The sequence below is a fragment of the Aspergillus wentii genome (genome assembly GCF_001890725.1).
Source record: "Aspergillus wentii DTO 134E9 unplaced genomic scaffold ASPWEscaffold_2, whole genome shotgun sequence".
Classification (NCBI taxonomy): domain Eukaryota; kingdom Fungi; phylum Ascomycota; class Eurotiomycetes; order Eurotiales; family Aspergillaceae; genus Aspergillus; species Aspergillus wentii.
Genome location: NW_024467833.1, coordinates 534,564 through 550,460, shown reverse-complemented (window position 1 = coordinate 550,460; position 15,897 = coordinate 534,564). Strand labels below are relative to the sequence as shown.

Below are 15,897 nucleotides of genomic sequence, written 5' to 3'. Positions count from 1 at the left end.
GAGGGCAACAGCAGATGTATGTACCGGATGTCTGGGATTTAGCGGCTATGCATGACTATCTGCGCTTTTTTGTGACTTGTATCAAGTCCATGCAACGTGTTCTGCCATGCTGTTGGCTGTTGTATGATAACTTATTTTCGTCATTGTGCTTTGTGTTCTGTATGATGGCATCATATTCAAGATGTTTTCTATAAAGATGTCGATATTTCCTCTAGGGTTGAGAAATTATAGCCTCCAGAAGCATTTTCAGTACTCAACTATCACTCTATCTAGTATGTCTTTCCCATGTATATCAATTTCCGTGACTAAAATCTGACAACAGACTAGCAAAATGCATCTAACCCAGATCCTCCTTGCCCTCGCAGCTGGCGTCTTTTCAGCACCCACTGAATTCAGTTGTACGTTTACCTACTTTACCCAGTCGTAAATACTGCCTCTGACAAGTCGAATCAGCCGGAAAATGGGAAACCGCCCATGATTGTCTCGAGAATTGCAAAACTGGCTCTGTTGGGAGTGGTGTGGGTAGACATTGTCAGCTTGAAGATGGGGCGTATTATTGTATTTTGACTTTGAATGGGCATAATCATCAATGAGTGAAGGATATATCGGGTTGTTGCTGTTTGATGGGTTTGTTCTTGGGATGGCATAGTGATTTTATGTTTTGTTGTATAGAGAATTGAATAAGAAGAGATGCAAGTCTAGCATTTATATAAATAACATCGTCCGTTTGGTTGTAATACATCAATTAGAATGGTTCATCGCAGCCATATGGATAAACACCTCATCCAAGCATTATAGCTCGTTTAAAAGCCTGTTCGAAAGTTAGTGCGTCTTCAAATAATGAAACTATAATTAGTGCTAGCTCACCCTTTTCTGTGTTACCCTCTCCCATACTCTTGCTGCTGCTGCTGCCGCTCTGGATCGACCCAAGGATGCCATCCATGTACGGCGCTCCACTCCACTTCTGGTGAGTGAGAACGTCGACTCCGAGCTCCTTTTCGCGTGCCTGAATCTGGCGCACGTAGGCGAGCATGCCATCTTCCTTGAAGGCACGCGAGAGCTCTGTTGTCACGGTGGCGTTGGAGTGCAGACCCGCGAGGGAAATCAATTGAAGCACAAATCTGACTTCATTAGCTTCGAATCAGTTTTGTTCAGCGTTTTAACTCACCCGTGCTGTGCGAGGTCCCAGATAAAGGACTTGAGAGATGCCTCGTCGAATCCTTGGCCCATCCAGTTAAATGATGGACTAAGGTTGTAGACCAGCTTCTTGCCAGGGTGGGCACTTCGGACCTCTCCTGCCAGCTTGCCAGCCTTTTCAACATTCGGGTCACCAGTCTCAACCCACAGGAGGTCGGCATAAGGTGCAAATTCCTTGGCTCGCTTGGTTGCTGCTGGGAAGCCGGCGCGGTAGTGGTAGAAACCTTCCCGGGTTCGGGGGCTGTCGCAGGACCAGACCACAGGGGACTTGGTGTAGTCGTTTGCTAATGCTCTTCGGCGGGAGAAAGACAGATCAAGGTTTACCTGAACCTTTTGCTTGTATGCGTCTCGGGTGGATTGAGATGCTCCCTCAGCCTCGAGGTGGGCATCGACAGCTAAACGCAATCAGCACGATTATACCTGGTGAAAGAAATAACGATATTACCTTCATCGAAAGTTACCAGCTTGTGGTCCTTGACCCATTGCAGCTCGAAAGCATCAATCTCCGAGGGAGCAGCTCCCTCCCTTTCCATTGCTTGGAGGGTCTCTGCGAGAGGTTCAACATCTTCCGCCACTCCCAGAATGAACTCATGGTCGCGCACATCAATGGCACTGCTGATCAATTTTCCACTCTCAGAGTCGGTACGGGCAATGACCAAGTTCTCAGCCCCCATCATATCCCATTGGAAACGAGCTGCAACCAGTCTGTTGATGTGTTCACCCATGGGCACAATAACCTTGCCCGCCAAATGACCGCACTTCTTTCCACCATGGAGCTGATCTTCAAAGTGAACAGCTGCGGCACCGTTCTCCGCAAAAAGCTTGGCCAGCTTCAAAACGGCTGATAAGCCACCATGTCTGCAGGTAAATTGGCGTCAATAAAGAGCTTTGACGGATTTTTAAAGATAAACGTACCCTGTATCACCGTCTGCAACAATCGGTCGCAGATAGTCGACATACGGTGTAGACTTCCGTTGCTCTGGAGTCAACTTCCGTCTGGCATCCCACTGCTTCCTGTCATGCATACTTTGTGCCTTGAACAATCTCTGAACTTGATTCGGGACGGTGTTGTACGGGTAATCGCCAAAGTCTGGGGAGACTTCGTTGGTGCTCGTCAAAAGCGACGAACAAGCCCATCCAGAGATATACAAAACCTCTTGGTGAGGAGCCTGCTGTGTCATCTGCACGGGGTCAATGGCACCCACTTGGGAAGCTGTTAGATCGAGATCTGGCCATCTAACTATCCAGAACTAATAACATACTGGTATGAACAGGTTTTCCCTCCGCGGCCCTCTCGTTCAACAAATTGAAGAGCTTCCGTGCCATCAACGAGCTTGGGTATGTCTGTTGCAAGGACCCGCGCTTGGTGACGACATCCGCAGCCGTGTAGGGGCGCTTGATGCCCTCAAACCGGGGAGAGTTCCACCACGCTTCTACGTCTTTAATCTGTTGTTCGTAAAGAGCATCTTCAGCAGCGCCAGCCTTTTCTTCTGACGACAAAAGCTGGTATGAATCGCCTGGCAATGCTGTCGACACTGGAGGTTCAACGCGAGGGAGCGGTGACGAAGACATCCGAGGATAACCGCATGTGAAAGTCCGAAGGGCGAGACGTGATGGACTGGCAGCAGTCGTAGGGAGCGTGGGGACGCGTCGAGGAATTCGACGGGGAACTGATCGAAACATTGTATGTGGGAATCAATCGCTAGACAGGATAGATTATGCCACGGAGAGGTGGAAAAATGTTGGAGGAAGAGGATGTTTTGTCCAGGGAGCTGCTGGCGGATGATTGCCCCCCGCTTTTCGGCCGATCCGCAACCTCGGCCTCTGTTCCCCGCGATATCCGCTCTGTCCACCATCCCTCTTCAACTCATCTACGGGTTCGACTTTCAGTGGTTTAACGGTCTATTTATGTCTGTATTCTCAGATGGTGACCAATGGGGTTTCTAGGGATGGAGTAAAACCATCTATCTTCGCGATATTCAGAGGCTGATAAAGCTCCTTCCACAGAGGCAATGATTGGACTACGGCATCTATCCTATGTTCAAGGGAAAATTCAGATCTTCAATTACGGGTTCCCACCTCACCTTCAGCATTCCTTGGAAGTCATTATCTCGAAGAATCTTGTAGTTCTTCTTGTGATTCATCTTCTCCCAGCCAGACTTCTGGCATTCCTGCATTATAATTAGTCTCAAGACACAGCCAGAGCAACCATTATGTCCTCTTCCACTAACCTGATCACAATACGACACCATACCACACCTGGCACATTTCTGCAAAGGCTCCTTTTCCTTATTGCACGCGTGGCAGACCCCTTTGTTGGGAAACGCTTTCCAAAGATGAACCTCGTGGTTCAATTTAAGCAGGTTATCTAAAGTCGAGGGGAAAACCTGGACATTCCTTAGCTCTGCTTCCTTGGGATATTGAAGCAGCCCATGGGTTCTCACCTTGACGGTATTGTTGCTCTCTTGGCGAACCCCTGTGGATCCGTCTATGAAAGCATGCTGGTCAGCATAGAGGATAGCAATCGTATATCCAACCTTCATCTGAGATGAGATCCTCCTCCCATTGCCATCTGTGTAGAAGGCGATCGTCAAAGGTTTACCAGCTCTGTCGCGGGATCGGAGAACCAGCCGGCCGAAATGCAAATCGACACGATCTCTGTTAGAAGGCACCAGTGTTGCTTGGGTTTGAGATGGGAATCATTGACAAATTTGTAGTATCTCAAGTCAATATCGTCTTCAGCGGGCAAATTGGCGAAATTCGGGAAGAACTTTTCTTTTCGCAGGTTTGTGAGCCTCGACATTTTCCCACGGGTTTATCTAAAGCTGTCTGGAATCTATGAAATGAGCAGCCAGCTCAAAGGTTCTGTCAGTTATGAAGATCAGAAGAATGCGATTGAAAGAAGTTTAGGTGAAAAGTGTTAAATATTTGAGACAGTGGGCAAAGGCAAGGGGAAGGTTGGGAATTGGTCTTCCATAGTGGAGCAAGACGGGTGGTGGATGTGATGCCGCAAATCTGCTAAACGTATGAGGATACACACAAATCACGGATGACAGCTGCCATCTTAACCGTCCATCTTAACCATATGGATCTCTCTCGGTGCCATGGTTAGTGTTTGAGATATAACCATTTCAGCTTGTGGAGTTCTAGACTAGGCGGATTAGTTATACACCCCCTCTCAGGATCATCCCCAGAATCGTATCCTCGCCAATCTTGGGGATCCCGGAGAATGTCCGTGTCCAATGATGAAAGCATGATTCGAAAGTGTTCTGGAAGAAAATGAAAGCCAAGATACCTAAGGCAAGTTAGATATTTGTCGCGGGGATGGATGCATGGTTACATCAAGATGAAGAGGAGACGTACCCGAGATGGGGCTCCATGATACATGGACCAGATATCAAGTTGATACGTGTTACAACACCTGTAATGACGGCCACATCAAGGCCGACCAAGCTACCAATGCAAGAACACCAAAAAAGATCGATTCTTCCAGCCAAGCAGCACCGGTGGAGGAACGCAAGAGGGGAAACGCTGAGCGACCACTGGGCGCACCGGCGGCCGAATAGGAAGTTGGGGATTTCCTCACGCGAGCCCGCCGCTCGACTTCTTCAACCCTCGTCGACTTTGTTTCCCTCCGAGTGGCGTTTCTCCTCCTATCGTTGTCTTTATTTTCATCATCATCATCATCATCATCATCTTAGCTTTAACATTTCTCGTGGGTCATCGCGAACCTTCACCCATTCCGTGGTACTGCCTTTTTTCCTGCCCCTCCCACCAGGAATAGAACACCAAGGCACGCACCTACCTAGAGACCGTCGCGTCACATCCCATCCCATCCCATCCCATCTGCATCTGCAACTACAGCTGCAATCCATCTCACGCCTCCTCCCAACTGGTCTCGGATGCTCTTGGTCTGATCGGCACTTCCCATCCTCGCCTCCAACTCACTCCAACCCGTCCCCGCAATCTGCTCCTCTAGTGCGACTCTTATCATCCTAATGTCTGTTTCTCCTCACCGTTTGGCACCCTGGTAAGGCATTGGGTTATCTATCTTTGCCCCCTTGACTCCTATCTATCCTGCTTTGTCCTGTCATTGTCCTGTCATTAGATACGGCTGAAACGCTTATCTATTATTTATGTGGTGAAATAATCTTCCCGCCTCCCATCCCGTCCTTTTTGTGTGTACTTTTTCGCCCTTTATACATCATTTGTGTGACTTGCTTCTTTTTTTTTTTTTTTTTTCTGCCACCTGTTCAATATTGTTTTATATCTCTTTGCACTCGGTGTGGGCCCATGTTGTCATTGCAGTCCCGGGTATGGAAAACATCAAGATCCCATCGCCGTCTGCTATTCTAGACCCTCCTCCTGCCATGCCGTCGAGATCGCCTCCCTCCCCTGCGAAGAAAACAGCAGGCCAACCTGCTACAAATCCCACTACTAACAAGCCAAAGCAGTCAAAAAGTCGTAATGGTACGATATTACCAACTGTACCTATCACATCCAAGGGATGAAAGAAAGAGAAAAAACACAAACACAAGTGCTGTATAAATTCGCAGTGCGCTGACCTTCTCGTCATTTCTCCCTACCAGGCTGCACCACCTGCAAAACGAAGAGACTTAAATGCGACGAGTCAAAACCAACTTGTCTTCAGTGTAAGAAGCGAAATGTGCAATGTGGAGGATACAAAAAGGACTTCAAATGGCGGCCGTTCGAAGAGACCAACATAGGCAGCAAAGCGACCACAAAAACAAAAAAGGGTAATCAACATGCTATCATGATATATAACTATTCAGAAGGCTAACTCACCATTTCAAACAGTCACCTCATCGCCGCCTTACCCTGCATCTAGAAAGCCGGATACCAACTTTTCTACCTCGCCGGCTACAGAGGATTCAGTATCAACTACAATGACCCAGTCAACCTTGGCAAGACAAAGTCCATTGAGATATGATGAATCACAATCTATTCAGGGCTCTCCACCAAAGCCTGTTGGTATACCTCCACGAAACTCAAATGACTCTCCGGCGAAACAGAAAGATCTGGCATCCAGCTGGGGAGAGCTTCTAGGCCATCCAAATATGGATTGCTTTGACGACCAAAATACCACATCGTCTCTGACACATTTCTCACCACCAGACCAATCTCCTTGGTTATCGGACCTGCTGCCCGCTGCAAGTGATCTCGACATGAACTCGGAAGAACCTCCCTTTGAGATTTCATTGCAACACAGCCCCCGAAACTCCGATGGCTTCAGCTTCTCAGCATTGCTAGAAGAAGACAATGAGGACGTGGAGGAAATGGTACAACAGACCAACCCGGGAGTTAAGCCCTGGATACTCCAATTCTCAGGCAAGAACACATCCTCCCCTAAGGGGAGTAAGAATGCAACTGCCAGTATTTATCGGGAGCCTAGCTTTGATGTCGCCAGTCCTGAGATGCTCATAGTACGATATGATCGATTCACATGCGGAATACTGTCGGTGAAAGACGGCATGAATGAAAACCCGTGGCGGACATTGATATGGCCACTGGCAAAAGATAGTCCAGCCCTGTACCATGCAATTTTTGCATTGACTGCCTTCCATTCTAGCAAAGAGAGTCCGGAATTGCGAGTCCATGGGGTGGATCATATGCGTAAAAGCATTACTTTCATGGTTCAAGACATTCAAAACATGAAGACAGACGCTGCTCTGGCTACCAGTCTAGCGCTTGCATTTGCTGATACCTGGGACCAGCATACCCAAACATGTATCCAGCATTTGCGAGGAGCCAAGGCGTTGGTGTCACAGGTACTGAGGTTTGGTATCCAAAATGGAATGCAGGGAGCCGATCTAGAGCGGGTTCGGTTTCTGTATAATACCTGGTTGTATATGGACGTGATTGCGCGTTTGACGTCTCGGGAAGAATGCAGTGACCAGGAAATGGATTTCTCCATCTCTCATCTTTCAAATGATTCAGTCCATGAAATTGATCCTTTGATGGGTTGCGCAGCTACCCTTTTCCCACTCATAAACCGGGTCACCCTGTTAATTCAACAGGTCCGGAAAAGTGAGTCCAACTCACTTTCTCTGGTATCTCAAGCCATCGAGCTGAAAGGACTTTTGGAGCAATGGGAACCTCCAAGATGGTTTGAGCCCCCTGAGGATCCAACTTCGGAGGTACAGCACAGCATCCAGATAGCATACGCCTATCGCTGGGCAACACTTCTGTATCTCCACCAAGCAGTTCCAGAGATGCCTTCTGAACCAACTTCTGTACTGGCAAAAAGAGTTTTGATCTTGCTTGCGACCGTTCCACCTAGTTCTCGTACGACAATTATCCAGATGTTTCCGCTGTTGGCAGCCGGTTGCGAAGCTGAGCAAGAGGACAGAACCTGGGTTCTAGAAAGATGGACGTCCATCCAATCCCGCCTTATGCTGGGTGCTATTGATCGATGTATTGATGTTGTTCAGGAGGTTTGGTCTCGTCAGGATAAAGACAAAGCCGAAAAAGCACGACGACAATCTCGAGGAACTGGTAGGTCCGGACCATATTTTGCAATGGAGGGTCCAGGGAAAAACAGGCTATCTCATGGAGGTGGGCCTGAGGTGCGAAGTCCCGATGGCTTGTACAGTGCTACAGAGCCTTGGAGGAGGAGATCGGTTGCAGAACCGCGAACGATGCCCACAATATCACTTGGGGGGCCTCGGCGAGGCTCCGCCGTCTCTCCATTGGAAAATATTGAGTTTGACAAAACCATTCGAGGAAGATTGCACTGGATCAGTGTCATGGAGGAGTGGGGTTGGGAAGGTAAGCAGTTCTGAAGGTATCTTCGCATTTCAAGTGCAACGCAACTAACTTGACATAGTATTTTTGGGATAAAACAAAAAGCAAAAAAATGAAGAACAAGTTGGTATCTAACGAGACCGCAATGTATGTTTTACTATCGCGGGGCGTCTTGTGCTGAAATGGCCGCTATCGTTACTACTCCTTTTCGCTTTCGGGAGTTCGTCTCGAGTATCTTCGGTTTCCGATTGCTGCGAGGACTCAGTGGCGGAATCGTCGAGTGTATCCTCGGGGGAAGGGCTGCTTTTGGCCAAATACATCCGGAGTGAAGCCAGATATGGCTCTAGGTCGCTGGTGATAGATACGGTAGCCATTGTTGCGTCAGGATGAGATTGAGATATTAATTTATTCCGCTTTTTGGTCTGATTTGATAGCGATGCGGACGTTGATCTTTGGATTTGTTGGTGCTTATTCGGCTTAATGCTCATATTACTATCTGAATTCTTTGTTAATCAGCGGGCGTTTCTGAGAGACCGTGATGACGGACATGAAAGCACTAATCAGGGAACGCTGGACGGACTTGGCTTAATTTCAGATCCGTGTCTTTGTTTTGAGACGCGGTGGCGCAGTGGTGCGATGGTGAGATGTCGCGATGGAAATGTAAATAGTCTTGTCGCTAGGGAGAAGTGAAGTGCTTTTGGAGAACCGCGTTGTGAGTTGAGCCGAATTACTGCAATCTGTATTGGCGCATGGGAGGATCAGCTCGACAGAATCGATTTGATGACTCAAAGATGTCTGTATGAAGAATCCAATATTTGAGTTGATTTGATTTCAATGAGAATTTCAATGAGAAGTTTGAATTCACTACAGATAGCAAACTGCGAGAATCAGTTAGCATGAAGAGAAGAATCCTGAAGATGACACTGGCGAACGGACCTGTTTGAGTAGCTGTCTTGATAGTGAAGTATCTGAGTGGACTCAGGTAAGCCCGAGAACCCCGCGTTGAGAAAGAGAAACGAGAGCACAGAGTATAGGTGGAGGAATAACCGAGATCTGCATTGGATGAGGTCAAGTCAACCGGGTATATCAATGGGCCTCGTATTTGTAGTGAGGTGAATCAGTCCTGCTGCTAGGCTTGGATAGTCGTGACAGTTGTAGAATCAAGAATCAAGTGAGGGGGAAAAAGGAAGAAACTAAAAGCCACGAAAAAGAAAAGTGGAGGAGAAACAGAAGAGCGAGAAATTCCTTGCATTTAAGAACGGCTGTAGCCCTCGGAATATCATATCTCATTTCCCGCCGTGGTGTGATTTTTCGCAACAGGTTTTCCCCCTTAATCGAGCGATGAATGGCGGCAGGTGTACCGTACGTTTTAGACTGCTTTAGTCTGCTGCACTGTCTGTGGTAGGTATGCCATTTGGAGGGTGTGGACGGCCTTTGGACGAGAATGATGAGATCGACAGTGGTTACCTTTTCTGGATGAGTCGATGATGAGATGAAGAGGGGAAAAATGAGGGAGATGCAGATGCACTATTTGGCGGGGGAAGGCGAAGAGGTCAGGTTATTGGGTCTGGTTGCCTGTTCGAGAGTGTTGGGATGGCGAGGGTTCTTGGATAGGAGTGATGGTGATGACTGTATCTGGTACTCGGATACGGCTATACAGTATGGAAAGAGGTGAGTTACTGGTACATACCAGCTGATATGCGTATTACCAGTGTTTGATCATCCTCATATCATCATCTATGATGCTCTATCATCATATACTTCATCCAGTCTAACCAATGTCAGACAGCTTTTGCGGAGATGCTAACCCTTCCAGGGAAAATTATCCCGTATTTAATACATATATACGGTAATATATACAGTATCCACCCCGGTCAAACCTTAAGATAACCGTCAATACGCGTATCCGGATAACCTCTGCTGTAATATTCCATCACCATTATCAGACACCCTTCTTGTGCACCCCTCATTTCTCATTCTCTTATCAATTTACCCCTCATAGCTTATGACGCCGTGTTTGCGTCTCCAACATCCTGTCCTACTCCTTATCAATCCGTTTCATCGCCCTGCCTACTCTGGGTATCGGATCCTGTCGTCTCAAGGGGGTTCGGATCCTCTCACGATCGATCATTCTTGGATCGAGGTTGCTATCAACTGAGTAGATTATTGCGATGGGGAAGATATATAAATGGGATTATGATCCCAGGGGATGATTTGAACATCCATCCGAGTCGAGCATACCTATCTTGCACTTCAATACTTGCCACAGGTCAGAATCAGAAAGCACAAAATGGCCACTCCATTCCAACACCACGCTGCCGCTCAGTCGACATACAAGCCCCCTTTGATCGCAAACGAGAATGCCTTTCTGGGTGATGTTTTCTCCAGGTATGTCTACACCCTACCAGATACATGAGTGATGCACATACTGATGATAAGAACAGTGAAAAAGAAAACCCCGAAAAACCCATCTCATGTGGCTTCTACCGTCTCGAAGAAGGCACCCCCCTTGTCTACGAATACACCTACGACGAGATGAAGATCATTGTCGAGGGCGAGTTTCAGATTTCTGATGAGACGGGACAAACTGTGACTGCGAAGCCTGGAGATGTGTTTTATTTCCCCAAGGGGTCGAAGATCACCTTTACGACCGAGTCGTATGGATTAGGATTTTTCGTGGGTTTTCCTTACTTGATGGAGTGTTGTTTTGATGCTAATTGATGGTAGACTGGACAACGGGCTCTGGGTGCTGCTTAAATAGATCTGAATAGATTGACATAGACATGACGAATATAAATAATATAAACGAGTTTTAACCAAGATGCTCCCATATGATATCATGTTCTCAGAAACTGGATGAACTGCTGATCGTCCACTGTGTGTTCCATGGAACCCTGCCGCCATTCCCAAAGGGGCAATTCGATTATCCCCTCAACCAAGGGACAATTCTGCCATCTCAAGAGCTGAAGCTGTCATATCCACTTCAAGTGAGTATGTATACTGTGTACGACTCTATTTAAACATCACATCCGCTGGACTTTGTAGATATAAACAAACATAATCCTCCGAGCTCTGGACCCATCCATCATGGCCGATCTCGCCCTTGTCCGACCAGGAGAAACTAGTGGAAAATGACTTGCAGCACGGCATCTCCAGACTCCATCTCGCGTCACGATCAACCCAATCAGACCGGTGATATTGTGATGCTGGGCCCGATAAACTCACTGGGCCCCCTTGAATCCCATCCGGATTTCGCCTGTCTGAGGCCTTAATTTAAATTGAACTGGATCCGCGATGCGATCTCGATGCGCCCTGGAAGAGGGAGTTGCCCGGGCAACATTGGCACGAGGGGCTCTGAGTGGCTCTTTTCGGGCCTCTTTTTGGCGGCCTCAGACAGACACGAGCTGAACAGAGAGCAGCCCTGCGTTTGATTTGACGAGATTAAGTACTGCAACATCTTCCTTTGTCTTTTCTTTTCTTTTTTTTTTTTTTTTCCTTTCTTTCTTTCATCTTCATAAAGCCATTCTTCAACTGCCGAACCTGTTTTCTTTCTTACATTCTCCCCCCTGCTTCCCAACTTCACCGCACATCCCCCTCTCTGACGGCGTCGTGCTTGTGTGGCCAGCGAATCCACTTTCCGTCAGGCGGTGACTCGCCCTTATCAAGGAATCGCTCCTCCACAACCACCTTTCAACCCAATCCATCTTCATCTGGCCTCCTTTGTGAGCTCTCTTTTTCACTACCCATTTCTTCTCCTAGGCCATGATGACCGTCGACATCGCGCCCGAAACGGCGGAACGCCATGGTCTCCGACTCCCAAACCCCCCTCCTTTGCTGCACACTCGTTCGGGCAATGAACCCTTTGATCGCCCCTCCACGCCTGGCGAAAATGGCTTCACCAGTCCCGTTCAGACTCCCCATGGAAGTCCCAGTAAAAATCGCATGCCTCCGGGTTCTCTCGATCTGCCCAACGTTTTCGACAAAGCTATGAAGCTTGCCCCTTCTTCTCCGACCAAGAATACCTACAACCACTACAACCACCCCATGTTTGCACCGCCCAAGAGAAGCGTTGAGGATTTCAGCGAGAGTGTTATTCACCAGCCTGGGGCAAGCCCTACGCGCAGGTCGAATAAAGAGAATGCTAGTCCTACTCGTGTGGCGAAAGATCTTGGGCCTAACCCCGCCGCTGCTGCGATCTCTCGCAACCAGACCTACCAGCCCCGAGATGCGGACACCCTGCAGAGAAGGCAGGTCCATATGCGCGGGTTGACAGCGGAGGAAATGGAAAAGCTGCAAAATCCTAGAGTCAAGCGACTAGTGAATGTGACTCAACTTTGTATGTCGCGCCTCGTGTTTTGTTGGAACTTGCTAACCATTGCGGTAATTAGATTTCCTGGACCACTACTTTGATTTGCTCAGCTACGTTCACAACCGCCAGACCCGCCATTCCCAGTTCAAAGCTGCATACCCCGAACCTCCTGAGACCCCAATGGATGACTATGAGCCGGCTCTCGTCAAGTACCTTGGTCGGGAGCGTGCCCACCTTCGCAAGCGCCGTACTCGCTTACGCCACCACGACTTCCAGTTGTTGACCCAGGTTGGACAGGGTGGCTACGGACAGGTGTACTTGGCACAAAAGAAAGATACGCGGGAGGTCTGCGCGTTGAAGATCATGAGCAAAAAGTTGCTGTTCAAGTTGGACGAAATTCGGCATATTTTGACGGAGCGAGATATCTTGACTGCGGCCAAGAGTGAGTGGCTGGTGAAGCTGCTCTATGCGTTCCAGGATGACGACCAGATTTACCTGGCTATGGAGTACGTGCCCGGTGGTGATTTCCGCACGCTGCTCAACAACACTGGGGTCTTACATAACCGTCATGCTCGCTTCTATATTGCTGAGATGTTCTCATGTATCGATGCTCTCCACATGTTGGGCTACATTCATCGGGATCTGAAACCGGAAAACTTCTTGATTGATTCCACAGGACACGTGAAGCTCACGGACTTTGGGTTGGCAGCGGGTATGCTGAACCCTGGCAAGATCGAGTCGATGCGAGTCAAGTTGGAAGAAGTGGGCAACACGCCAGTTCCTTTTGGTCGTCCGATGGAGCAGAGAACTGTGGCAGAGCGTCGTCAGGGCTACCGATCGCTGCGTGAGCGTCAGGTCAACTACGCCAAGTCGATTGTCGGATCGCCGGACTACATGGCTCCCGAGGTGTTGAAGGGTGAGGAGTATGACTTTACTGTGGACTACTGGAGTTTGGGATGCATGCTGTTCGAGGCTTTGGCCGGATACCCACCTTTTGCGGGCGCAACGGTGGATGAAACCTGGCAAAATCTGAAGCGTTGGCAGAAGGTGCTCCGCAAGCCGGTCTATGAAGATCCGAACTACTTCCTCTCACGACGGACATGGGATCTGATTACCAAGCTGGTGGCGTCCAAGGAGCAGCGTTTCAAGAACATCCACGAGATTCACGCCCACGACTACTTTAGCGAGGTCGACTTTACCGACTTGCGAGGACAGCGTGCACCATTTGTGCCCGAGCTAGATTCGGAGACGGATGCTGGGTACTTTGACGACTTTGGCAACGAGGCGGATATGGCCAAGTACAAGGAGGTCCACGACAAACAGCGAGCGTTGGAGGAGATGGCGGAACGAGACGACAAGATGAACAAGGGATTGTTTGTTGGATTTACATTCCGGTATGTTCTTACTGTAATTGTCTGGGTATCCCTGCTAACATGTGACAGTCACCGCAAACCCGCCGTTGAAGGAACAGGACGCAGTTCACCCCGGAAGCCGATTGCGACGGATGGAACATTTGGAACGATGTTCTAAAACAAATGCATGTTGAATTTTCCTGTGGCAACGAGCTGGCTCTCGATTTGACCATGGCCTTGTCGGTTTCAGTTTTATGAGCGAGTACATTTTCTAATGGTTATGCATGTTCTTTCTTTTCCTTTCTTACAACTCATCTTCATCTCTGTCTTTGTAGTTTGGCTGTTAGAGTGGGACGGTCATGGTCTGGAGTTGTGACATGTTTATTGTTGTATGATACATAGATGAACCGTATGTTTAGTTCAGATTGCAAGAATCAGATATCACCCAAGGGTATAACATCCAAATGGCCTCGTCTCGTTCTTAGTTCTCTTCCAACTGACGAACCATCTTGAGAATCTCCGACTCATTATCTCCAACAACCGCCTTTCCATTCGTCCAGTCGACAGTCTATCCACAATTAGCACCTATAATCAAACCACACCGAAGGAAACCCAAAAAAAACCTACCACAGGCCTCACAAAAAGCCCCTCATTCTCCTTAAACCTCTTAATCGCATCCTCGGCATTCTTCGCCCCCTTAATCACCGCATCCGCCTTTCCTCCCACGCCCGTATTCCCCACATAATCGAGAATATTCCTCAACTGGTCAGTGGTGGGAAACGCATCGGTGACTTCGAGCTGGAACTCGCCGCGCTGCTTCTTCGCGTGCGAGGTGTAGTCGCTCGCTTGGTCTTCTGTGGCTGTTTCCGATGCGACGGTCGATGCTTGCTTGAGGATGTTGAGGACGCGCGCCGAGGAAGCCAGCGTCGGGCTGTGGAAGAGGGTGATGGGGTCGAGGGTTTTGGACTGGAAGTAGGTTATTAGTTTGGATTGAAATTGAGAAGCAATGGGGGAGGAAAACGTACGAAACGGAACATTTTGGTGGTTTGAAACAGTTGGTAAGGTGTGTGTTTGTTGTTCAGAGTGTTGGTGTAGATGGGATGAGGTGGTGGTGACTCAGGTTGAGGTTTGACGTTGTTTGGCTGTTAGTTACCAGGGGGGCTGGGGTGACGTCATGTGTTCGTTTGGGTACTTTGGTTTCGGCCATGCAGAGGAGACGGGTTTATTAATCAACAATCGGTTGTTCAGGGGATATTATGAAGTTATTTATAGCTGTAGCTTATTTATATCATTATGGATCGATGGTTTTATAGGCAGATATGAATATGTTGTTAATGTGATGGAGATTGATCCCTTCATCCGAAATGCAGGAGCTATGGTAGCTATCGTCGATCTTTTCTTGATGTTGGCTACATCAGAGAACAAGTCTATCTTTTGCACTTCAAGAATATTGTCAGGAAGATAAATTATGGATGAGATGATTTTTGCCAGAAATCGTTCGTTCTGCAGTCCCAGATTGCTCAATTGGCCTGTCACACCAGACCAACATCTTTCCAGCAAAGGCATTCGCAGAATGTCTCCCACTCTTGCTGCACATATGTTTTATAGAATTGGTGCTTTCAATGCTATCAGTTTTCCATCCCATGATAGGCAGTCGTTTGGTCTACTCCTGAGGGTCGGAGTACATCTCTGAATTTCTTCGTTTTTGGGGCATTGTCTGATTCTAAACCCATATGTTAGTATATTATCCATGATAATGGTAAGTAGTATCACCCACTACTTCTTCATATTGTCGTGGTACCAGGTATCCCAGGGTTTTTTGATGGGATGACAAGCCTTCTGGGTCAACGGGAGATGGCCACAGTCCTGCAAAAGTCCAGGTCACTTGGAAAGAAAACCCAACCTTGGAGTGGCGGTGGTTAGCGAAACGGTCACTGCCAGGATATGCGAAGACTATCCAAACGTCATTATACGAGCACTGTCGAAATGCTCGCTATGGAAAAGGAAATCCCGCTGCCACATTTTTCTGTCCTTCTGAAAGTTGTCGGAGGCATTGAGTGTGTCCGTGGTCATTGCGATCATATGGTCGGGTCGCCTTCCATTGACTGACCCGACTCATCGGAGACAAGGACCCCAGGGTTGAAGGCCGGAAATCGCAAGACGTCCTGGAATGTATTGCTTAACGTAGTCGCGACAATCTTGCTCCTTCCAAGAATCTCTATCACTATCCCTTCATAGGGAGATAGAGCTGGACGTGGAGAAAGATGATGTGCT

General features: G+C 48.2%; 7 protein-coding genes across 7 annotated transcripts; 3 read left to right on the top strand and 4 right to left on the bottom strand.

The window, feature by feature from the left end:
- Positions 1–781: 781 nt before the first annotated feature.
- Positions 782–2,880, bottom strand: ASPWEDRAFT_104143 (methylisocitrate lyase ICL2; the record flags this gene model as incomplete). Its single annotated transcript, XM_040827625.1, has 5 exons — positions 782–1,121; positions 1,169–1,592; positions 1,643–2,055; positions 2,113–2,401; positions 2,460–2,880. The coding sequence occupies 5 exons, from the start codon at positions 2,878–2,880 to the stop codon at positions 782–784; spliced, it is 1,887 nt and encodes a 628-aa protein (XP_040691922.1).
- Positions 2,881–3,089: 209 nt separating this feature from the next.
- On the bottom strand, positions 3,090–3,999 carry ASPWEDRAFT_35864 (zinc finger MYND domain-containing protein). The gene has a single exon (XM_040834313.1). The coding sequence runs from the start codon at positions 3,738–3,740 to the stop codon at positions 3,228–3,230; it is 513 nt and encodes a 170-aa protein (XP_040691921.1). The 5' UTR covers positions 3,741–3,999; the 3' UTR covers positions 3,090–3,227.
- ASPWEDRAFT_35863 (uncharacterized protein) lies at positions 3,418–4,293 on the bottom strand. Its single transcript, XM_040834312.1, has 2 exons — positions 4,238–4,293; positions 3,418–4,026 (listed from the first exon to the last, which is right to left on the bottom strand). The coding sequence occupies exon 2, from the start codon at positions 3,998–4,000 to the stop codon at positions 3,788–3,790; it is 213 nt and encodes a 70-aa protein (XP_040691920.1). The 5' UTR covers positions 4,001–4,026; positions 4,238–4,293; the 3' UTR covers positions 3,418–3,787.
- Positions 4,294–5,510: 1,217 nt separating this feature from the next.
- On the top strand, positions 5,511–8,000 carry ASPWEDRAFT_105483 (Zn(II)2Cys6 transcription factor; the record flags this gene model as incomplete). The annotated part of the gene is made up of 4 exons (XM_040827728.1): positions 5,511–5,667; positions 5,787–5,954; positions 6,085–7,791; positions 7,891–8,000. Coding segments are annotated over 4 exons (2,142 nt in total), but the record flags the coding sequence as incomplete, so codon positions are not given.
- A 2,252-nt stretch (positions 8,001–10,252) lies between these two features.
- Positions 10,253–10,719, top strand: ASPWEDRAFT_48539 (cupin domain-containing protein; the record flags this gene model as incomplete). The annotated part of the gene is made up of 3 exons (XM_040837120.1): positions 10,253–10,350; positions 10,407–10,638; positions 10,690–10,719. The coding sequence occupies 3 exons, from the start codon at positions 10,253–10,255 to the stop codon at positions 10,717–10,719; spliced, it is 360 nt and encodes a 119-aa protein (XP_040691918.1).
- Positions 10,720–11,724: 1,005 nt separating this feature from the next.
- ASPWEDRAFT_48538 (serine/threonine-protein kinase) lies at positions 11,725–13,801 on the top strand (the record flags this gene model as incomplete). Its single annotated transcript, XM_040837119.1, has 3 exons — positions 11,725–12,298; positions 12,351–13,665; positions 13,714–13,801. 3 exons carry the CDS (start codon positions 11,725–11,727, stop codon positions 13,799–13,801), a joined length of 1,977 nt encoding a protein of 658 aa, XP_040691917.1.
- A 303-nt stretch (positions 13,802–14,104) lies between these two features.
- On the bottom strand, positions 14,105–14,660 carry ASPWEDRAFT_24195 (uncharacterized protein; the record flags this gene model as incomplete). Its single annotated transcript, XM_040832582.1, has 3 exons — positions 14,105–14,191; positions 14,251–14,589; positions 14,649–14,660. The coding sequence occupies 3 exons, from the start codon at positions 14,658–14,660 to the stop codon at positions 14,105–14,107; spliced, it is 438 nt and encodes a 145-aa protein (XP_040691916.1).
- Positions 14,661–15,897: the final 1,237 nt, after the last annotated feature.